General features: G+C 39.3%; 1 protein-coding gene across 5 annotated transcripts in view; it reads left to right on the forward strand.

The window, feature by feature from the left end:
* Positions 1-24,915, forward strand: part of LOC122648488 (COP9 signalosome complex subunit 7-like) — a 45,615-nt gene that overhangs the window by 16,903 nt on the left and 3,797 nt on the right. Inside the window, exons 3-8 of one of the 5 annotated variants that reach the window (XR_006331089.1) lie at positions 11,842-11,930; positions 12,941-13,030; positions 15,914-15,958; positions 16,062-16,132; positions 16,714-16,856; positions 20,190-20,284. Coding sequence is in view for 2 of the 5 variants with exons in the window: in XM_043841692.1 (XP_043697627.1) it covers positions 11,842-11,930; positions 12,941-13,030; positions 15,914-15,958; positions 16,062-16,132; positions 16,714-16,852; positions 20,190-20,284 (529 nt within the window). In the remaining 3 variants the exon portion in view is untranslated. Of the gene's footprint in view, positions 1-11,841; positions 11,931-12,940; positions 13,031-15,913; positions 15,959-16,061; positions 16,133-16,713; positions 16,857-20,169; positions 20,285-24,915 lie in introns of all 5 variants that reach the window. The other 4 variants (XR_006331087.1, XR_006331088.1, XM_043841692.1 and 1 more) reach the window with 4 other exon arrangements.

Genomic DNA, 24,915 nt, shown 5'->3' on the forward strand with positions numbered 1-24,915 from the left:
AAGTGCTACTTGGTGATCTGGGAGTGACACCTGAAGGATCTATAAGGCTCTACTGTGATAATAAGGCAGCAATCAGTATAGCTCATAATACAGTCTTGCACGACAGGACCAAACACATTGAGAACGACATACACTTCATCAAGAGAAGCTTGAACATGGTTTGATCTGCATTTCATTTGTCACTTCCAAAAACCAATTAACAGATTTATTCACAAATGGTTTAATTTTCTAAGTCATTTCATCCTATTGTATTCAAGTTGGGCATGAGGGATATCTATACACCAACTTGAGGGGGAGTGTTAAGGATAAGGATTACATACCCGTCTAGATTCATTATATGTAGGCTAAGGACCGTGACTGTATTGTGACTCAGCCTTAGCTAAGCATACCTTATTTGTAATCCATTGTCCATACTATAATTAATAACAGCCTCTGTCATCTCTGACAAGCCAAATCATTCTTTGATTTGTCTCTTCTCAACTTCTAGCATCTCAATTCTCGCCAGTTCAACTTGGTATCCCACAAAGCTTGCTATTGCATCTCACAAAAATTAAGCAAACATAGGTTTTATTGAATGAGAAAATTGTGGGAGAGTTGTGTATCCCCTTTTTTTTATTTATGGAACTAAGAAATCACAGAATTAGGAAACCCTCCATGTACAAGCTAAGGAAAGTCCCATTACATCTTAATTCTTGAAAATCGAAAGTCTATAACCTCTAAGAAAATAGAAATACGCACTATTTCGTATTGGCCTCAAATACCTTATATGTGGCTTATAGAATTGGTCCAGAAAACCCAAACATGCTAAATCCATGGCCATATAACCCATTGGACACTCAAAATTACGCCTATTGATCCATTTTTGATCTAACCGATGGCCATGGTTTGCTGCTGCTTCAATTCTCTTAGCAGGCTTTGGTAGATTCCTAGTCTCGGGTTTAGGTGGATTGCTAACCTGTTTTTATCCATCTAATTTATTAAGAACTGAGTCCCTAACCTACCTGTGATCTTGTTTGAGCTAAATTTATTTAGTTCGAGTTTAATCTATGTTATATGGTATTAGAGCCATGGCAAGCAATGGTGATATTAGTGCCTTTTTAAACCAGCTAGTTGAGATGGTTAAGAAACTCTCAGAAGATGTTTTTGATATGAAGCAGTAAAGACAGAGTACATCTGAAAACAACACCTACTGTCAGAGTTTCAAAGAGCAAGCTGAGTTTATTTTTAAAGAACTACCAAAGCAAGATGAAGTAATCAAAGAAGCTTGTGACAACAAAGATGAGGCAATGCTTGGAGATTTTAAGGAAGAGAATCAACATGCAGAAAATTCTGATGTGCAAGACAGCGGTGTTGCTGAATCAACATATGAAAGAGACATCCTTCAAGATGAAGTCATAATAGCTAAGAATGATCAACATGAAGGCTTGAGTACTCAAAATGAGTTCTTATTGTCAAAGAGTTTATAGAGTTCGTGATAGATCGTCTATTCTTCGACTAGAAGGCTCTAAGAGTCATAGATTTTCTTCTTATTATTCAGGCAGCCAAAATTTTGATTGAAGATGGATGCGGTGGTCATTCTATGTCATCAAGCAGGGGAGAGTTGATGCAGACACAAGGAAGGAGGTCAAAAAATCTGTTTGTAGATCTGACAGCCATGATAGCAAATCTGATAGTCAAGTTCTGTGTCATGACAGCCTTTGGCTACAATGATTTATCTAGTTGTTGAATTTGAACAGATCAGGAATCTTATCTTGTTAAGGATTCCAATCTTGCTGCTGCAAAGGAGGTTTCTAGAATTCTGCAGTCCAGCTTTAGATGGTCACATTCTGCGTTTCAAGTCCAATTGCAGCAGGAGCTTTTCAGACTATAAGCAGTACAAGTCCACTTTTGTTGCTGGAGGTTTCCTGATTTTCTTTCTTTTTTATTGTTAAGTCTGTCTAGTATGATTTTTTTCTACTTTTCTTATTGGTTGTTAAGTCTTTAGGTCAATTTAGAGCATTCTTGTTGGCTGGATGATGTAGTAGGTCAGATTAGAGTTTTCCTATTGGTTGGATGATGTAAGAGCTCTAATAAGCCAGTCATAGGATTTTGGAGAAGCTATAAATAAATGAATTGGCCATAGGCCATTATTTCAGTTTCTTATTCGCTTCTATGGATTCAAACCTCTCTCTGTGGATTCAGTGGTGTTTACCTGGGACCAGCCGGTTAACAACTGACCTCTCTACTATTGAGCTATTGAGATATAGTGGAAGATTATATCTCATAGAGTTCATTTCTCTTTCTTAATCCATGACCAATATGAACCCGGAGCTTCCTTTGTAAGTCCTGAAACTTATTTGTAGTGGTTTTGTTCCATGCCTCATTTCATCGGGAAGCTCAAAGTGGTTCTATTGCATTATGTTCCATAGCCAAGCAGGCATTGTTATCACGGTGTCTAGGTGACCCAAGACGATGGAGGGGGCCTGGGCTCAAGGTGACCAAGGTGACTGGATGCCTTGGCAATGCCTTGACAACTATGCAAGCAAGGGGGACAACGGGTAGAAGAAATGGAAGCTTGAGCTCTAGAAGGATTTGGTGTTGCTCATAGTTTACAAGAGATGCTTAGTTATAAATCTGATCATATTGGTGCTTGTTAGGAAGTAATTGGGACTATGTTCATTGGAGGAACAAAAGCTAACTCTAAGGATGCTCTACAATCTTTTCGATTGCTCGTTTGAGTACTAAGTTTTTTGGCTTTGGAATTGAATCATTTCCTTGTATTTGAGAGGAACGCCTAGATTAATAGGAAGGAAGCTTGATCGGAAATTAGGAATCCACCTAAACCCCAGGTTAAAAATCCACTGTTTCTTAGGAATCCACCTTAGTCTTCACTTGGAATCCACCAAGTACACCCATAATCCACCGGTCAACACCACTGAATCCACAAATCCAAATCCTCAATTCGTTGATGACCTATGGACAGTATATGTATTTATAGTTTCTCTAGAAATCTGTGATTATTTGACTAGAGTTCTTATGTCATCCTACCAATGGGAAAGCTCCAATATGACCTATTACATCATCAAGCCAATAGGAAGGCTCTAAACTGACCTAAAGACTTAACAACCAATAAGAAAAGGAGAACCAACTCATTCTAGATAGACTTAACAATAAAAAACAAAATAAATCTGGAAACCTCCAGCTGCAAAAGTTGACTTGGACTTCTTATTGTCTAATGTCTGAAATCCTCCATCCGTAATTGGACTTGAAATGCAGAATGTGAAAACCTTCAGACGCAATGTGAACACCTCAAGCCGCAAGGACTGCAGAATTTGAACACCTAGCCGCAATTGGACTGCAGAATTCTGGAAACCTCCTTTCCAGCCACAGGATTGGACTTCAAAACAAGATAAAATTCTTGATCTGTTCAGGAATCAGAAACTGGATAAAACACTGGAGCTGAAGACTGTCATGATACATAACCTCTGTCAGATGGGGTATTAGATTTGGCGCCAGGATGACAAATCTGCTGTCATGGTTGTTAGATCTGCCATCAGACTTTTTGACCTTCCTCGTGTCTGCATCACCAGGCCTTTTATTGAGATCTTTTTCAGTCGCTGCACAGGTAAGTGCCATGTTTTCTCAAGTCGACAATGGATTGAAATCTCTACGAAGGACAAGCTGCTTGTGGTATTTCTGGGTCATTGTTTCTTCTAGTTCATGTGTTTGGAAATTTGACTGCTTGTGGTGGAGGATTCTTCTACATTCATTGACTTTGTTGTGGTTCTTTAATTTGATTAAAACAGCTTGATTCCTGGATCCGTTGGTCTCTCTAGATATGTAGACTGCATGTGTGTGTCCAGCTTTTAGTACCTTTTCTAGGACACTAAAACATGAGCAGCTGATGTCACTAGGCAAAAGGGGCTTCTATATCTCAGTTTTCTTTTGTTAGGACTGATACTTTTATGTAATCTTTTTCTATTTGTGTTGGGTCTTGTGCCCTACATTGTACACCTTAACCTGTCTGTATGTTCTCCATCCCATTTTCACAAACTATATTCTGTTACTCATCCATATAAAAGATGGGCTCTTTGCTAAGAAAATAAATCTTTAGGTTAAAGGAAAATCCAACACTTATATTATATAATATGTACTGTATAATATAGTCTCTTAATATAAAATATAAAATATATACTACTATATATATTTGTTGAAATAGGTTACTTATCCCCTATCCGATTGGGGTAAGCAGTCCTAATTCTATTAGGACTGCTTCCTAACCGATTGGGGAAGTACCCCTAGTTAGATTAGGATGTTTCCTCTTTATTCCCTTTTATTTTTCTCTCTTATTTTTCTCCTTTTTTATTGTTTATCTCCCTCAACCGAATCCTAGTTTGGTATTCCTAGTTGTACTAGGAATCCCTAATATGATTAGGACTGAGGTTGATTCCTATTTGTACTTGGATCCTTATCATTCTACTTAATATAAATACAAGGCCTGTGTGATCTAAGGATCTGCAGAGTCTTACCCTAATTCAATTATCTCTACATGGTATCAGAGCTAATCTTGAATTAGGGACCATCTCCCACGATATTTCAGTTTTTTTCTTCTTTTTTTTCTCTCTTTCTCTCTCGGTCTCTCCTTTCTCTTCTCCCTTGTTCTCTATTGTCACATAGGGCAGCACTGATGAGGTGATCTTTCGATCCAGTTGCTGCCCCCATTACCTCATGGATGCTACTACATAATTCTGCTCGATAGGAACCAGCACTTCCAGCTTGCGCAAATTGGAGCTTCAGTTCTTTGAGGATTGCTTCTACTTCTAATACAAGGCATCATCTCCTTTTTTTTTTGAAGACCAGAAACTGCAGCAGGAATTTCTTATTATTGCTTCATGTTCCTATCTCAGATCTGATCATAGTTTCAAGACCTCCTTGAGATTGATATTTACCAAATCAGGGTTTTTTCCAAACCCGGACAATTGTCGATCTAGGAGTTTGAGCTCACTACTGTATCTGATTTTTTGAAGGCTTCTTCTCCACCTATTTGGACCCACTCGACAGCAATTTGGGCTCCCACAGTTCAGTTTTATTGAAGAGGACCTCCTTGAGATCGATATTAGCAAAATTAGGGTTTTTTTAAAACCCTACCTCTATCGGATTTAGAGCTACTGCAGTTTTTTTGGAATCTGATTTCAGGAAGATTTTTCTCCCATTCTTAAGGGCTCCTTATCCTCAGTTCAAATCCATTCACTGCAGGTTTTTTTCAGCCCCTTGGATCCTTCATCGATTTCATCAAATTCAGGGTTTTTTCAAAACCCTGACCATATCGATATAGGGTTCTTATTGGCTGCTGGTTCTCATATTTGGGATATCACTTGAAGATATTTTTTGGCATTCTCCACTGCCGGTATGGGTGACTCTACCAACTCTACTGACTACCTCGGATCATGATAGCAACCACAAGACAGATTATCACAGTTTTTCACCTAACCCTATCAAACTGGATGGCTCTAATTACCTTCTATGGTCCAGATCAGCCTTCTTTGCCATTGCTGGCCGTGGTCTCACAGACCATATTGATGGCACTAGTGTGAAGCCTAGTGATAAAGGCCCTGCTCAGACTAAGTGGCTTGCCAATAATGGTGTTCTCATGTCATACCTCATAGGCTCTATGACTTGAACTACAAGATAATTTTCTTCTTCGAATCTGCCGACCAGATTTGGGTTGCTTGCAAGGAAACCTACGGGCAGCTTGGTAATGATGCCCAAGTTTATGAACTTCGACAAAAGGTACTTCACACTACTCAGGGAGACCTTTCTGTTTCAAAATACTATGCTACTCTCCGCAGCCTGTGGCAACAGTTGGACCACTTCTCTGATTTTCACCCTACTACAGTTGATGACATTGCTTCCTATAAAAAGCATGTGGACAAGATTAGGGTCTATGACTTCTTGGCTGGCTTAAATGTGGAATATGATCAGATTCGTGTTCAAGTGTTGGGCCATAAACCTTTTCCCACACTTGAACAATCTTATGCCCTGGTGTCCTCTGAGGAAAACCGTAGGGCTGCCATGTTGCACCCTCCTACTACAGATAGATCAACTCTTAGGGCTGCTGCCCCAGCCTCTTATGCACCTAGTGGCACTGCTTCTCTTGGTGATTCTACTACAGGGAATGTTGTTTGTGAGCACTGTCACAAACCCTATCACACCAAAGAGAGGTGCTGGAAACTTCATGGGAAACCGGCAGATTTTGAAGCTAAGCGGGCTGCCAAGACAAAGATAAAGACAAAGCCCAAGGCACATTAGACTGCGACTGTTACTGCAGCCCCTGCTACTGAAACTGGTCTATCCCAGGATGATATACAGGCACTCCTATGTATGCTCAGGTCTTCTGCTGCCACTGCCTCTACTACATCAGCGACTGCCAATTCTTCGGCCCCTTCAGGTTCACACTTTGCCCGGTCAGGTATTCCTTTTGGAGGTCATTGTGCTTCTGTGGCTTCCCATCCTTGGATCATAGATTCTGGAGCCACAGATCATATGACTGGTTCCTCTAGTCTGTTTAATAGATATTCTCCCCACTTCTGTGAAAGATAAGGTCAAAGTGGCTGATGGTTCCCTTTCCTCCATATCTGGAACAGGAATCATACAATGCACTTCTTCTCTTCCCTTGTCTTTTGTTTTGCACATACCTAATTTTATTACTAACCTCCTTTCCATTAGTAGTATTACTCGTGATCTTAACTGTAAAGTCACTTTTTTTCCTTCTCATTGTGTATTTCAGGATCTGGACTCTGGGAAGACGATTGGATTGGGTAAAGTGCATGGTGGCCTGTATTTGCTTGATGACGGTCGCTTCTCTCCATCACCACTACCATCTCCGCTGCATCAGAACTCCTTGGTCTCTTCTGAACTCTACCAGTGGCACTCTCGGTTAGGTCACCCCCCTTTAGGCATTTTAGCTCATTTATTTCCTAGTTTGGTCACCTACGTACTAAGGATGACTTTTTTTGTGAGGCCTGTGTTCTGGCCAAACAGACACGTTCCAATTATCCTATTTCAAAGAAAAGAAGTTCTACTTGTTTTAATTTGGTACACTTTGATGTTTGGGGCCCTAGTCGTAAACCATCTATTTCTGGTCATCGTTGGTTTGTGTGTTGCATTGATTGCCATTCTAGGAACACTTGGGTTTATCTTTTGCACACTAAAATCAGGTTTTCTCCTGTTTTCAACATTTTCATAACATGATACAAACTCAGTTCCAGGCTACTCTCCAAATATTGAGAAGTGATAATGGAACTGAGTATACTGAGTCCCAATTTCAGAAGTATTTGGCTGACCATGGCATTATTCACCAGACTAGCTGTGTTGATACCCCTGCCCAGAATGGCGTGGCAGAAAGAAAAAATCGTCACCTCCTGGATGGCCAGGGCTTTGATGTTTGCGAGGAATGTTCCCTCTCAATATTGGGGGGATGCAGTCCTCACTGCTGCCTATCTTATCAATAGGTTACCTTCTCGGGTTCTTGGTTCCCGTACTCCCTCTGATATTTTATTGGGCCATTCCTCCTTTATTGTGCCTCCCAAAGTCTTTGGGTGTGTGTACTATGCTAGGAATACTAGCTCCCCTGGCAAACTTGAGCCTAGGGGGCTCCGTTGTATTTTCTTGGGTTATTCTCCGACCCAGAAAGGTTATAAGTGTTACCATCCCCCTTTCCGCCGTACCTTGGTTAGTATGGATGTGGTTTTTCATGAGACGCTTTCTTATTATTCTTCACCACCTCTTCAGGGGGAGAGTACAAGTGAAGATGTGCCTTTTGAGATTCCTCCACTGGAGGTTCCTCTAGTTGCTGCCCAGCCCCCTTTGGCTGCTGCCCAGACCTCCCACTGCTGCCCTGACCCTCCCACAGTGCTGCCCGACTTCCTTTGACTGCTGCCCAGCCTCCCACGGCTGCTGCCCAGTCACCTTTGGACATTGCCCCACCTTCTCTGACTGTTCCTCCCTCACCTACTGGGAATCCTTTACAGGGGGAGACCATAGAAAATAGTGATGTTAATATTCCTATTCAGGGGGAGCTGACTCCAATGCAGAGAACTATTGGTGAATTTCAGAAGAGAATTGACAACTCCAACATACTCACCTACACAAGGGGCAGAACCAACAGAGGGCAGATGCAATCCACTTTAGCACCAATACCCATTCAATTGCTTGCTCCAGATCCAGATCCTCCATCTCTTGGTAATCCCTCCTCCTCCGACCTACCTATTGCTCATCGCAAAGGTACTAGGACTTGTACTTTACATCCTATATCTCGGGTTGTCTCTTATAGTTCTCTTTCTCCTTCTTTTCGTGCCTTTGTATCTTCTCTCTCTTCTGTTTCGATTCCTAAAAATTGGCAGGAAGCTTCTACAGATGGAAAGTGGAAGGCAGCGATGTTGGAAGAAATGGGAGCACTGAATAAAAATAATACATGGGAACTTGTGAATCTTCCTCCAGGGAAAAAACCAGTTGGATGTAAATGGGTCTTTGTGGTTAAACAGAAGGCTGATGGTTCTGTGGATCGATATAAGGCACGTCTGGTTGCAAAGGGGTTCACTCAGACTTATGGAGTTGATTATCAGGAGACCTTTGCACCCGTGGCAAAGCTCAACACCGTCAGGGTGCTATTATCCTGTGCTGCAAATCTTGGGTGGGATCTTCAGCAGTTAGATGTCAAAAATGACTTCCTCCATGGAGAGCTTGAGGAGGAGATATACATGGACATTCCACCAGGATTCTCTAATGACAGGACTAAGGGCAGGGTTTGTAAATTGAAGCGTGCCCTTTATGGTTTAAAGCAGTCACCTAGGGCTTGGTTTGGCAGATTTCATAAGGCCATGATCTCAGCAGGTTACAAGCAAAGCAATGTTGATCACACGTTGTTTATCAGACGACTTGGTAACAAGGTTACTCTTCTCATAGTCTACGTGGATGATATTGTGGTAACTGGTAATGATGATGCTGCAATCAGGGATTTGAAAATTCTTCTTGGCCGTGAGTTTGAGGTCAAAGATCTTGGTTCCCTAAAATATTTTCTAGGGATAGAAGTTGCTCGATCTTCAAAGGGCATCTTTCTTTCCCAAAGGAAATATGTCCTTGATCTATTGACTGAGACAGGGCTGCTTGGTTGTCATCCTTTAGATACTCCTATGGAAGCTACTACAAAACTTAGGGAGAAAGAGGGTGAACCTGTTGACAAAGGTGCTTATCAGCGGTTAGTGGGCAAACTAATCTACCTTTCTCACACACGTCCTGACATTGCAGTTGCTATAAGTTTGGTGAGTCAGTTCATGCATGATCCCTATTCCTCTCATCTGGATGCAGTCCGTCGTATTTTGAGGTATTTGAAGTCGGCTCCAGGAAAGGGAATTCTTCTATCTTGCAATGGTCACTTGAAGATTGAAGCCTATACTGATGCCGATTGGGCTGGTTCCCCTGACAGGAAATCTATCTATGGCTACTGTTCCTTTGTGGGTGGGAACCTTGTCACATGGCGTAGCAAAAAGCAGAATGTTGTGGCAAGGTCTAGTGCTGAATCCGAGTTCCGTGCGATGGCACAAGGCATTTGTGAACTTCTGTGGCTTAGAGGATTATTGCAGGATATCGGTGTTGCTGTCCATCTTCCTATGATGCTTTATTGTGACAATAAAGCAGCCATTAGCATTGCTCATATCCCTGTCCAGCATGATCGTACTAAACACGTGGAGGTTGACCGACATTTCATCAAGGAGAAGCTTGAAGCTGGCCTCATTTGTGTTCCCTTTGTGAAGTCTACTGATCAACTGGCTGATGTGTGTTCACTAAGGCACTGAGTAGCAAGCTGTTTCATCCTATATTAGTCAAGTTGGGCATGCATGATATATATGCTCCAACTTGAGGGGGAGTGTTGAAATAGGTTACTTATCCCCTATCCGATTGGGGTAAGCAGTCCTAATTCTATTAGGACTGCTTCCTAACCGATTGGGGAAGTACCCCTAGTTAGATTAGGATGTTTAAGGGTCAATTGGGTAGTCAAATAGGGGAATGGCAGTTTGGTATATCACCAGTATCTCAATAATTTCCAATCTCCCCCTCAAAACAAACTCCAACCTCAATATCATTTAAGTACCAATTTGCCAAAAAACAAATTGATGTGATCTGGGCCCACAAATGGCATATATGTATACCCAATGGCAATTCTGTAATTACATCATGCAATCTCCAATTGATGTGGAATCCGGGTCAAAATACCCAATTTCGTTCGGGATGGACCCATCCAAGTATACAATAGGCAATAACAAGAGGAAATGGCAGAATTGTAATTCAAGGGAAATCCATATATATGCAAGGCCAAATTTAAGGGAGTGGCAATCTTGTAATAAACGAGAATTTGCAAGAGGCTCTTGGGTAAATAAATATGGGAATGGCATAGTCGTAATTAAGGTGAAATCCAATTAGCACAAGCAAAGGCAAAAGGGTAAAATTGGAAGATAGGATAAAATATGGATATTATGGGATAAGGGAAGATGATAAGGGTATAAAAGGAAACAAAGAAACTAATGCATGATAGACTCGTGGGACATTAGTGATATAATGGTAAAGATGTAAATAGACATGAAAAGGAAGGGTAATAATTAGGGTAGGGTAATAGGAGCATTAAATACCAAATAGGGGAGAATGAACCGAGTAAGAGAAGTCCATCGTCTTCAATCTCAAGGCTCCAAACAGCAGCGGAAACCACGGAAGAAGAGGAACCAGCGGCAGCGGTAGCTTGACTTCAACCTTACGAAACCCAGCCACAACTCCAAAACTCTCCTCCTTGCAACCGAGAAAAAGATCAGGCGGAGACGGTTAAGTACCCCTAACCGATTGGGGAAGTACCCCTAGTTAGATTAGGATGTTTCCTCTTTATTCCCTTTTATTTTTCTCTCTTATTTTTCTCCTTTTTTATTGTTTATCTGCCTCAACCGAATCCTAGTTTGGTATTCCTAGTTGTACTAGGAATCCCTAATATGATTAGGACTGAGGTTGATTCCTATTTGTACTTGGATCCTTATCATTCTACTTAATATAAATACCAGGCCTGTGTGATCTAAGGATCTACAGAGTCTTACCCTAATTCAATTATCTCTACAATATTATAATATTATATTATATAATATAAAAGGAAGGCTCTTGTTATATATATATGAATAATATAATAATAATATGGAGAAAAGAACCCTACCTGGTCGTGTGGCCCATGTGGCTCCTATGCCTAGACACAAAAGTGCGCGAAAGTACCACACTACCCCATGGAAAGGAAGAAATCCTGCCCAAGGCGATGCTTGCGCGTGCGCGCCCATTGGCCAGCATGCCTGTGCAAGTTCTAGAGGCCCATATAGCGATCTCTTGCGCTAATAATATATTCTTCACTTAAACATACCAAACATATTTTTCATTATATAATCTAATTAGTCTAATAGTAACCAAACGATTATTGTTTATAGCCCATAACTCATTATCATAATTGGTTATTCATAAATTGGTCATAAATATAAACTATGCCAAAGAGAGCCTAAATTGGCCACCACTGAATTGGATTTTAGACTGGGTGCTCTGGAGGATACTGGTCAAAGATTCAGGTTCAGGTTCCTTATAAGGTCGCTGTTACTTAGAAAGCTTTGTGCATGTTATCTCTGAGCCAGCATGCTTGTAGACTACTGTGAACCGATTTTCAGATTCATGATCTTATTATTTCTGGTTCCATTTCTCCATTATATTAATCCTTATTTACAGAGATTGAAATACATATGAGACATGTCATGTTGGCTTCTTACTGTGCGTACATATGGCTGATAGGTAATGCCTGCCGTCTCCCACCTCTAGTACCTGATCAAGTCCTCAAGCTAAAGCAACTTAGTGTGCTTACTTTTGCTGAAACAAACAAGGTATTTTATTCATTGATTGTTTGCTAATTATTCTCCTAGCTGTTGATGTTTTATTAATATCCATAAGCTTTTATCTGTCTGAGGCATGTTCCTCTGACTCTGTTTTTTCGATGTAAAATGCCTGGTTGTAAAAGAAAGTTGGAAATGTTTTACTTCTCCTACATTATTTTACAGATTAGACATAAAATAGTAGATCTCATCGTAAAACTGCATGTTCCTCCTTTTTTGCTTCATATGAAACAAACTCTTAAGAGGATCCATGTAGCCACAAACCCAATTAGTTGGGATAAGGCTGAGTTGAGTTGAGTTGAGTTGAGTTGTATGAAACAAACTCTATAATTAGATACTCCATGTTCTTTGTTTTTCTTTTGCCCATTTTACATTGAAATGATCACCACCTGGTGAACTTGTGGTGGCTTATGTCTGGGAGTACTTAGCAAGTATTGTATAACCTACCTGATTATACTGCTGTGTCATTGGAGCGGCATTTTTATTTCATTTTCATTGAAGGAAAATGACAGCTGTTTGAAACTACTGTATCTTTGTTTTTAATTTTTTCCCTTCAGTTTAATTAGCTCAGTACAGACATTTTAAAAAGATGCACTTTAATCTGTTTCCAAAGCATAGTTGTTAAATTTTGCAACTCAACTTTGTCACTTGGTTTAATTTTGCCTGGTTTTAAGCATATCCTAGACAAAGTCCACTTGGCTTGTCAAGGCTAGAAAGTGCCCTCCAACCAGGTACCCTATGATTGTTTTCCATTTACTGTTTCTCATCAAATTATTGACAGGCATTTCTATATTGTGAAGCTGATTCAAGTCAGTGTTCTACCACATTTTTGTTTTAGCACCCGATTCTATGTTTTCTGCTTTGTTTGTAGTAGCACTTTCTTGGAATTGCGTAGATGACCCTCATCAAGTAGTGTGAGCCTCATTTTGGTTATGAGAGCTTTCTTCATCCAGTTGAATTTTGCACTTTACTAGTTTAGGTTTAATTGTGGCACTTTCCAGGTACTCTCCTATGATCAATTAATGCAGGAGCTGGATGTTACAAATGTACGTGAACTTGAAGACTTCCTTATCAATGAATGCATGTATGCGGTAAGTTTTTTGTCCCTTCTGATAACACCTTGTGATTGACCAATTCCAGCTAATGAATTCACTTTCACTGTGGACTAGGAAGCAAAGTGGCATTGACAATTCTTTGATAGGCAAATTGATCAAGTTGACATAGGAGTGTAGTCATCAATACTTCTCCCGTTTGATTTGATAAAACAATACAATTTATTGCGATACACTTAGCTATGCTAATTCCTCTCCTTTTATACCTAGCTTTACCAGTCTTTTAGTATGCAACTGGTGGTATGGTAGTATTTATTGTGATGATCAGAAACTGTAAACCAGCACCTGCACAGGTAAGTTTACCTTCAGAAAGAAGATTTACAAGTAACTGAGGTACATGAAGAACAAATGATAAAGACAAAGATGAAGTTGGAGAAACGATACTATGACCAAAAACTTGGGTAGAAGATCCATTTGCAAGGATAACTCGAAGAAGGATGATTTAATTTGTGGATGGAGGAGAATACATTTGACTTACTAGTTATCTGAGAAGCAGCACCTGAATCAATTACCGAAGTTGATGTAAAACATGAAGAAGAAAAGACCAAAACACTGTTCGCATTACTGTTCACGTGAACAGTGTTACAACCCATATTTGCCTTGTGTAGGGATGCTATTTAGAAGATCTTGTTGGCCCATCAAGTGGAGAAAGATCCTATCCTAATGCTGCCAAAGTTTAGTTTCTATTTTCAGTTTTAGAAAGTTTATTTTATTTCATTTAGGTAGCTTCTAACTTTAGTTAGTTTCTATTTTTGTTTCCTTGGTTGTTTAGAAGGCTGGATCCTATAAAGCCTTAGTAGTTTCTATTTTCGTACTTTCTGTTTATTTTAGGATGTTTATATTTTCTTAATTCCTATTTTTGTAAGCTTGCCTAAGCTATAAAATTGGATCCCATTATAAGAAAGAGTCACCGATTGATTAATGAAATTTACAAGCAATGCTTGCCTCCAATTCTGAGAAAGAATTTGCCTTTCAACAGCTGAGATAGCTGTGGGTAAGAGACCCAAGGCTGAGATAGCCTACCCACTTTCTATCTATCCTTCTATTTTTTTTTTTTTTTGGTTCTTCCAATCAACCCTTACTATTGCTACCATCTTGTGACTGCAATAAACTGCTGCTGGATAACTCTTTGAAGAATTGAATCAATCCACAATCATCACCAAGTACTGTTGCTTCTGTTTACACAATCAAGTGAAGGACTGCTGCACCTGTGATCTCAGTTCTGCCCAGAATCTGCTGCAAATTTCAGACTTGAATAACTTCACAACCAATCAGTAGAATTGGCTGATATTTGGAGCACAAACCACTCTTGCCTAGGCCTTCACTCGATCCTACTTTGGAGCCATTCCTGCTGCTGGATTGGTCCTTATTCACTAAGTTACTAATTCCGATTAAGTTTCTATTTTGGTGTTCTGCTGCAACTATTATTGATCCTACTGTAGAGTGGTTCTTAGTTGAACTCCTCCTACATTAGAAGTGGTAGAAGATAAAGTAGTGACTAGTGAGAAGCGTAACAATACTTGTATGGGCTAGTGTAGCAGTGGATGAGGAAGTGGATGACTCAAAGCTTTTGTCCGGTGTCATCACGAGACATAGAAAGGGGTTAACCAACTCCATACGAAGAAGCAAGATCAGTGCCACTAGACTACACCATGACATCACTTTATAATTCCCTTCTGTCACCGATGTATTTAAAAATTGCTGAGCCCATTGTGGTTTACCGTATTTTACCCAACATTTATCAACAATGTGACTTTGCCTCAGTGTATACATAGATGCAAACTCTGGTCAGTTTACTACCCTCCATGACCTCCTGAACCAGGTCCTTGACCTCACCCTGAACCCAACTAATGTAGTCCTAGATTGGTAGAAGACCAACAAGGAGTCAGTAAACCAGGATCTGTTATGAACAGGTGAATCGGCTAGGTCAAAATAGGGTTTTTGGTGAAATTAGGGTTAGGGTTGTGTCAAGTCAAGGTAGGGGAGTCTATCAATGAAGGTCTTGAGATGTTTTGATGGATGGAAGTGTGTAAATTTGAATGGGCAGCAACTTGGGTTTAGGGTTTTGGAAAAGAGGAAAAGAGGAAAAGAGGGGGATCTAGGGTTTAGGATGGGAATTTGGGGCTAAGGTTTGGATTGATTATCCCTAGTATAGGGAATGAAATTCAATTCAGGTATGGCGTGTTTCTGATGGTTGGATGGTCTGTGAAGAATTTGGGTAATGGGATGATCTCCAGAAATAGGTGGGATGTTGTGGTTTGAATGGGGTAATGGGAAAACAGCTTGGTTTGAGTATTCCAATTGGGCAGGAGAATACTCGATCCAATAATGTGAAGGTGTTGTTAGCTGAATAGTTTGTTATGAATTTTGGGAGATGGGTGGGAAAATTAGGGTTTTGGGGTGGTCAAGCATAGACTCATGGCTTTTTATTTCTTATTTGTGCAATGACATCACCAAATTAATCTTTGAAACCTTCATTTATTTGAGGCTTACATGTGGCTGGGTGTGCATGGGCCAGGCTGGTCAATATCCAGATGCCCAACCTGCTTGACTTTTTCTGCCTCTAGAGGACCATGGGCAGGACATAAGTACTCTTTTTGATAAGCAGTCTTAAGCTTTCCAAGCTTGGGCTTGGAGCTTAATCTATACCTGAGGGAATGGCCTAGAGTAGTTTATAAACCTTGAATGGGTTTTTCCCATGTAAAGCTTGGGTTTTGCTCCTTGGGTCTTAGTTTGAGCTCAGGCTTTCGTTGTTCCAGGCCAAGCCTGGTCAATGTGCACCCGAGTTTGGACTACACATTTGAGAACATAGAAGAGAGACTGGCTAAAAGAATTACATGATTTTTTTTGGCTTTTATGTAGGGCATAGTTAGAGGAAAGCTGGATCAGTTGAGAAGATGCTTTGAGGTTTAACTCACCTCCCTTGGCTTTGTTTTAAACTGTATTGTTCTATTTTAGTATATGAACTGATACCTCTATTTGAATATTATTCTCATTTATGTGGGTGTAGGTACAATTTGCTGCTGGGAGGGATCTGAGACCTGGACAGCTCGGGAGTATGATACAAACATTAACAAGCTGGTAACATTTTGGGTTTAATTAATTTGTCAAAGGGATCTAATTTTTTTGATAACGTAATACTAAACGTCCATCTGAAAGATATTGAAGATTAGGCCTTTCATTTGATAAGGTCATCTGGTTGCTATGGTTTATTCAATATAGTTCATCCAGGTAGCCAAGCCATATGCACTGAATTGTGGCACCAAAAGGTGCCAGATGTCATCTTACAATTCCTAGAAATATGAATAGAAAATCTGTTACTGTAATTTTCTTCAGAGAAAAGAGGAAATTTTCATTCTGCAAGTGTCAAATGACTCAAAGGCACATTTAATGGAGTTGAAGAATAGCTTCTAGCTTAAGCCAATCTCCCAATGCCTCCAATTTAGCAAACCTCTTAGTCTTCCTCATAAATGCAGTAATGATTTCAAAACACCTCATCATTCCAAAATTTCTTTGGTTAGACAGCATGAACAGTTACCGTCTGCCTTTCTGTTGCTATATTAATTCGTCATGCTGAAGTCTCTTTTGCAGATTCGTGAACAGTTACTGTTCTTTTCAATCATTGAATTTGCTGCCTTCACTTACAGAGAAATATATTGTAGGTTGACTACTTCAGACAATCTCCTTCTCTCAATTCAGGAGAAGATAAAATGGGCAGATTTGATGAGTGAGTTGGACAAGAAGCACCGGAAGGAAGTTGAAGACAAGGTTGATGAAGTGAAGAAATCTCTCTCTGTCAAGGTCAGTTGGACTCACTCTATTTGCGGATATTTTCCCTTTATGTTGTTCAAAAATATTAGCTGAGCAAGGTTTGTAGAGAGCACCCTTAACATCCACATTTTTTTAGCAATATGCCATGGTAGACACTTATCCCAAAATTGAAAAATGAAAAAAAAAGGAGCCTAGGTGCTACATTGCAGTTCCGCACTCTGTTTCTTATTTCTTTCCTTGTAAGCAAAAAAAAAAAAAAAAAAAAAAATCTTTTTAATAATCAACGCTTGCATAGTTATAATCTCAAAATGGGGAGCTCCTTTGTTGGATATGGTGTGTTGGACACTTGGACTGTGCTGACATGCAGCAGGCTGTTCGGGTCAAGTATCTTAAAGATAAGCCAGGACTGGTTTTAAACTTTGGAATACTGTTTGGAGACCATTAAAGACTGACATGCCAATATTGCTTCATGCTGATTTAGAGACATGAAAATCTAGTATACACAAACTTATTATTCTAAATGGAAAGATGTTTGAAACGGTGTAAGATATAATTACTCGTAAAAAAAAGAAAAAAAGGACTAGTAAACAGGTCTAAGTGGCTTTGGATGGCGCTATAGTATCTAATGTGTCGGAATTCTCACTTGGATTTATGATTGGTCTAATAGATCCTGGTTTTCCATGGTGAATCTTAACAGTCATCCAGGTTTCTCAATAATTTATGGGTTGACTGATTGGTCAATTGATTGAATTTGTTGGTGTACCTAGTGCACGAGGCTCCCACCACTGCGGGGTTTGGGGAGTGTCATAATTTATGCAGCCGCACCTCATCTTCGTAGAGAGGCTGTTTCCTGTCGATTGAATTTGTATTCCCTAAATATGTAGTTGATTTTGCTTAGTACACCACTAGGCTATGACTGTGTTTTTGGCATATATTAACTGCCTCAGGCCCTCAACTACTAATTGGACTGGTGAGTTGGTTGATTAGGGCCATCTTTTAGGTTTAGTAAAGTATTAGGTGTTTCCCTTGGGTCGACTTGTTTTAAATTTTCATCTTTTGAGTACATGGCATTGGTTGCATTGTAAACTATATCAACAAGTACTGTATGCCATTATTTTGAGCACATTTGTGTAACCAAGGTTTGAGATTTTGGTATTGACTTTGGTCAAAACCGAAATGCGATAAAACTCTGCTTGTTTTGGCTGGCCATTTCGGTGGTCAAATGACCATATTATGGCCCAAAACTTTAGGTAAACTCTAATTAAGCATCTCTAAACAAATTGAAAGCTTAAGATTGTAAAAAAGCACACAAAAAATGGTAGTATGGTTTCGTACATGAGGTTGGTAGTGTATGCTGTACTTTGCTGTATCCTTTCTCAAATATAGCCTATTCTACACAATATATTTTTAGATTATACAAAATTCAATGAAAACAACTTAAATATGCATTAGGAACATAGTTGTCACGGCGTCACGGCGATCCAAGTCGGTGGAGGGGTGTCACGTCGATATATCAACATGTCGCCCGCCATGGCGAGCATGTCGACCATGTTTTATTTTTTATTTTCTCTATTTTTAATGTGTTAATAGATGTATACTCAGGTCATGTTTTATTTTTTCTCTATTGTTTCTCAAGTTTTAAGAAGAAAATTCAGAAATCGAAGAGGGAAAGAAGAAATCGAAAGAAATCGAAGAGGGAAAGAAGAAATCGAAAGAAATTGAAGAGGGAAAGAAGAAATCGAAGAGGGAAGAAGAAATCGAAGGCAGGAAGAAGAAATCGAAGAGGGAAAGAGAGACAGGAAGAAGAAATCAAAGAGGGTCGCCATGGCGTAGGTCGCCATGCAACCCTCTCCAGCTCCAGGATGCCATGGCGTCGCCATGACAACTATGATTAGGAATGAAGAAAAACCATTTAATATTACACAATGTCAAAGTGTTGCAAGTAGTCAAGTACAAGTGTACAGTTGTACACCCTTACGAAACCGTTCCTCCAACTCTATGTCAGTACCATATACAGTTCCAGGAAGGCTCAAAACCTTTGGGGAAAAAGGATACACCGCTATGTTTGAATCTTGCACAAATGTGGCAAATCATCGCTGTATATGCGTTGTAGTAGTCCCCAACACTTTGTTCCACAAAAAAATGTTCAGGCGATTTGGCAAAAAATACCAAATTTGGGGTTTTTACCCTGGGAATTTCCCCTTCAAACAGGTGAAACCACTCGACATGGTCGAGATTGCGACCCATTTTGATCGGAACAGTGCTTTATATGCACTTTTATTGAAATGATACTGAAACCGAAATTTCAGATGAAACTGTGAAATTGTGTGAAATTTTGCATACCTAGTGAGTGAGTTGTGTATTTCGAACTTTGTCTAAACCGTTTTTTTCCCGTGAAATCTCGGTCTTCTCGACCGAAATTTCAAACCATGTGTGTAACAAAAGATACGAACCCCTGATAGAATGTCATGGCAAAGTGGGATTAGATAATTAGGAAACTAAATGATATATAAATATGTAGTGTGTGCAATATAGCAGAAATTAGATGATGACCAAACTAATAAAAGGAATCTCATTGTGTGACATTGGTCATTGGTGAATGCAATGAGATGCAGATGCGGGATGAGCTAGTTGTTGGTTTGTTATTTATTTTTGGGGGGGGGGGGACCATCAGAGGCTATTGGGTTAGCCAGTCTCAGTATTCCGGATCATGTGCTCTAACGGAAATAGGATATGTTCACAACCAATGGTAGAGGAAGAATCGCTTCTTTTTGTTTTGATTGATGGAGGGGGGAAGAGTTTGTGAGGTTATAATTTCAGACTGTTATTCAAAATTTTTATATTTTTGTTGCTGTTGATGATTGATTTGTATTGTATGGGGAATGGAGAGGAGCTTGGAATTATGGTATTTTTCTATTTTGTGGCTTGATCATGTTACTCTGTAAAGACTTTATCTAGCATTAATTTGCTATTACAGGATTAACTACTGTTTCTCTAGGTCTGGAAAAAAAATGCAGCAAAGGGGGGAGGGGGAGGGGTGAAGGATTATCAATGTCATTAAATAAGAAAGTTAAATATATATTTGGGCCAGCCTCCTTCACGCTTCCAACCCCGGGCCCGGGTCGAAAAATGCAGCAATGAGCTTTAGAGGGTTGAACCAGAAATTTTCTGAGGCTATTTGTCAAGCAATGCATGTAAAAAGTTAGAAACTAGAGTTTCTGGGTTTTCAATTCCTATTGTTCTTTGTTTCCACATTTTTTTTTTGCTTGTATTGAATTTATTTTTCATCTATAAAAATGAAATACTTGGGATGTGTTGGTCGATGTGTCTTACTTACGTGGTGGCAGAAGTTACACACTGTAAGCAGGCAGACATGGAGTTCCGGGGGCACGAGGAGATGATCTACTCTGAACCTGGTGGAGTAGTGATGGATTATGAGGAAGATCGTAGCCGTCCCAAGAGGTAACACATCTTACTCAATAGATTATGATTCCACATGCTCAACAGGCTAAGGAAACTGAAATATTTTCATTTTTCTTTTGGTAATAAGGTTTCTACATTCCAAAAAATTAAAGAAAGAGTTTATTGTTTTATATAACAAAGTTTATTTTTTCAGTAGCTACATCAGGATGATCTGAAGTAATTGCACTGGGTTCATGATATATGTTAATCTTCTATACCTACTAGTGTAGGCCACTGACATAGATGCATATGCTCACTTGTATGTGGATGCACTTATTTGAATTCTTGTTGATGCAGATTCATCGCCGAAATGTGCTTATTTTGTTAGGAATAAGTCTAGGGTTGGGTTATATATATGTTGGGCCTTTGATCCCATGGTTTTTCTATGTAGTAGGCCACTTTTATGGGTCTAAAATATAGGTAGTAAGGTTACATACGGGATTAGCAAGTAGATTTCCTTGGTTAGTGGTCATGTGATCACTTAAGTGATCATGTGACTTGGTTAAGTGGTCATGTGACTATTTAATTGTTATTTAAGTTGGGCTGGATTAAGACTCTATAAGTTTAACCATGTTTTGAGTCTATTTCCTTTGTATTTTAGTTTCCTAGTTAGTTTAAGTTACCTAATAGGTTAAGGATTGGATTAGGCCTTTCTTTTTTAGAGTAGAAGTCTATTTTGAGTCTTTTATATAAGGTTGTAAGGGGGCAAACCCTTGAATACGAATTTGATTAATAAAAATTAGCTTTATGCTTGCTGCCATTGTTGTTGTTGTTTTACTCTTTTGAGAGTGTTTGCCTTGTGGTTACATCAAGGAAGAAAGGGTAGGTGGATTTCCTGCGACTCCTTGCACTGTGACGGCCGGGAGGATCCCAATCCGAAGGTGGTTCTATCTTTCACTTCTGTCCAAGCTGCTGCAACTTGTTCATTAATTTCTTCTTCTAATCCTCTACTCCTTCCCCCAATTGATCTCCTTTATTTTTGTGTTTGAATTTATTTGAACCTAATTCCATAAACCCTAGATCTCGCTGCCCAGCCATATTTGACCATTAGAATTATTTCAAATTCAAACCATAGCCTCCATACTACATTCCCTCCACTCGATCCAACTTGCAGCCCCATTCTCCCACTCCAACCCTAATTTACCTCATCTCTGTAAAACCCCAAAAATCCCTAAATTATGTATAGCCCAATTTAGCCATCAAAATTACACCATAATACAACCGAGCATCCTTCCCATTGTCCCTAGCACTCGGCCAGAAGCCTTGCCCCAAATTCCCATCCCAAACCCTAATTTCAACCTTAATTCTAAAACCCAAAACCCAAAACCCTAACCCTAATTTCTGAAATTTCAAATCCTTATCTAAACCTAATCAAACCTAGCTTATTAGATTCCCTAAAACCTGCCTATTAAAAAACCATATAAGATTTAGCTTCATTCTCATAAACCTAATCCTAGAAATTGACCTAAAACCCTAATTCTGCCCATTCGAACCAGCAACCCCCTTTGAGATCTTGTTGCTTGGCCTCTAATAGGATCCTTATCCTATTTAGAGTTACATTAAGTGGTATCAGAGCTATGGCGGAGGGAAGCTCCAACCAAGCCTCGAAAGACCCACCTCCCTTCGTTTTCAAGACCCGAGTTCGTCTACCCAATGGGAGCACAACCATATTATTTGTTGATGAGAGGCATCGTGACTAACATTATTTCACAATCCGTGGTGGATATGTAGTCCCAGTCAGGAGAGATTTGCATCATGCCTACAGGTCAAGTTTTTGTTGAATTTGAGCATTCCTCATACTTTGACGGTGCTTGGTGTTAGCCGGTACTGTTTGAGTTAAAATAAAACCGCAAGCGTACGGGTCAATCGTAGCTACGGGTCGAACACGAGGAGATATACGCCACTCTATTTAACTAACTTAAAAGTAATGCAAAATGAACCAAATTAAAGTGTTAAATTAAACTAATTAAACTAACGAAAATCAATGCATCCTAACTCATAAGCATCTAACAAAATTAAGGGATTAAATCGGCGTCCTAACACATGAGCATTTAACCTATCAAACTAAAGCGAATTGAAAGGAATAAAAATGCAGCCACACATATTAACCACATAAAAAGAAATAAGGGAATACAAATGCATCCATAAACCACAACCATATAAAATTAAAATAAAAGAAACAGAGGGGGAAGAAGAAGAAGATAGAGAGAGATAGAGATGGAGAATGAGATTGAGAGTTTAGATAGTAAAACCTGGATGTGCTTGCATGAATGTAATTGAAAAGCTTGAATACTTGCATAAACTTACCATGGCTTCCTCTTTTAAATCTTCAAGTCTTGTCATCAACTTAAGAACTTAGACTAGAAGGCTTAAAACCTAAACTAGAATTAAGAAATTACAACCCAATTGAAGACTTAAATTGAAATTAAAGCATAAACTAAACCTATTATAACCATTAAATGAAAATAAAAAAAGCAAACTAGAACTTAGAAAAGCCAAAAATCACAAATTAGAAGGAGAAGAAGAGAAGAAATTTCACTAAGTGAATGAGCTAAAAATTACACTAAAAACTGAATTAAAATTGAACTAGAAACTAACTAAAAACTGAACTAAAAAAACTAACTTCTTACAACCCAAAGGGCAAGGGGAATTTATAAGGGGAAGAGAGGAGAAGAGAGAAGAGGGAAGTGTAGGAGAAATATTCCCTAAGGAAAGAGAATATTTTCTTCTCCTTCCTCTTTTACAATGCCTTGAATCCTAAAAAAAAAAGAAGAAAAAAATAGAAAGAAGAAGAAGAGAAGATTGTTTACATAGACCTTCTATTTCTAGAAAAGTAAACTTCCAATTCTAGCAAGTGCTTCATTTTCTTTGTAGATATCTTCTCCAAGCAATAAAATCAAAGCATCTTTGATTTTTCAACTTTCCATAGGTGAGAATATCTTTCAAAATAAATCTATCCCAAGTAGAATTTTAGAAGTGCCCTTGAGAAGTTGGAGGAGAGAGAGAGTAAGGGTGATAACTAGGATTCCTTCAAGAATAAATAAAATACCCATTCTGTCCTTCAGAAAACATGGAGCATGGGGTGCTTATATAGGCCTCACCATTGTGTTCCTTGTGAAAAATCACCCAAAATAGACCCAAATTTCGTCCAATTTGGAGTTCGGGAGCCCAAGATATCTCAAGTTGAAGTTGGACTGTCCAGAGCCCTCCAAATGGAATCTTTCGGGTACAGGAAATATAACTTCTGGTTATTGCATTAAGGCCCTTGGAATCTGAACTTTCGCTTCACTTTGTCTCCGGCCGACTATCAATAATTACAAATAAACCCCTACAGACCATTTTTGTGCTTCGTTACGGAAACGGCCGTAACTTCTTCGTTTTAACTCGGAATCATATGCCGTTTGAACCATTGCGAAGCTGACTCGATGGGCTACGCATCCAAGCCATTAACACCTCTAAATAGCTTAAAAACATTTCCTTAGCATCATCTCCTCCATTTTCACAAGAATTCACCTAAAACCTGAAAAGCACAAGAAAGCACCGAGTAACTCTGTCCAATGTGGTAAAATGTTTGCTTTATGCCCTAAGATTTCACACATAAATGTGCTCATCAGGTACCATCTCCAAAGAGCTTTATTGCAGTAGGTTGTGATTGGTTGGACGAGCGACAAGGTTGGATTGAACCTGAAAACAATTCGTGTATCCTACCTGATCGACACCGTATATACCATTGTTTTACTCTAAAAGGGTTACAACCAAAGGTGACCACATCGATTGTACAGCCACAGGGAATGCCGAACATGTCAACTTAAGCACTAGTGGCATCGATTGTGTTTGAAGTTTCACCAACGGTTGATGCGCCAACAGAAGATTCTACTAAAGTGGCCTATGTCGAAGAAACCAATGTAGAAAAGGCTGATATAGTAGAAGATGAAGAGGTGGAGCTGGTGTCTAAGAAGGTTATTAACATTGAAGACTCTATGGATAGGGCATTCACGGGTGATTCAGAGATCGAACACATAGAGTTTGTTATGTCACCATGGTTCTTCGAAGAGAAAGCTCCACGCCTTAAAGACTTTATCCCTAATGTTCCTGCATCACCAGAATTCTACTTGGGAGTGGTTAAAGCAGCTACTCACATGTTGTTTCCCCCTCCTCACTACAAAATTCAAGGACGAATTTTTTCAAGATGGGGAGAGTTGATGCAGATTCATCACTGAAATGGGCTTATTTTATTAGGAATAAGTCTAGGGTTGGGTTATATATATGTTGGTCCTTTGATCACATGGTTTTTGCTATGTAATAGGCCACTTTTATGGGCCTAAAATATGGGTAGTAAGGTTACATATGGGATTAGTAAGTAGATCTCCTTGGTTAGTGGTCATGTGATCACTTAAGTGATCGTGTGACTATTTAATTGTTATTTAAGTTGGGCTGGATTAGGACTCTATAAGTCCAGCCATATTTTGAGTCTATTTCTTTTAGTATTTCAGTTTCCTAGTTAGTTTAAGTTACCTAATAGGTTAAAGATTGGGTTAGGCCTTTCCTTTTTATAGTAGAAGTCTTTTTTGAGTCTTTTATGTAAGGCTGTAAGGGGGGGGGGGGGTAAAGCCTTGAATACGAATTTGATT

This window comes from Telopea speciosissima, chromosome 1 (genome assembly GCF_018873765.1).
Source record: "Telopea speciosissima isolate NSW1024214 ecotype Mountain lineage chromosome 1, Tspe_v1, whole genome shotgun sequence".
Classification (NCBI taxonomy): domain Eukaryota; kingdom Viridiplantae; phylum Streptophyta; class Magnoliopsida; order Proteales; family Proteaceae; genus Telopea; species Telopea speciosissima.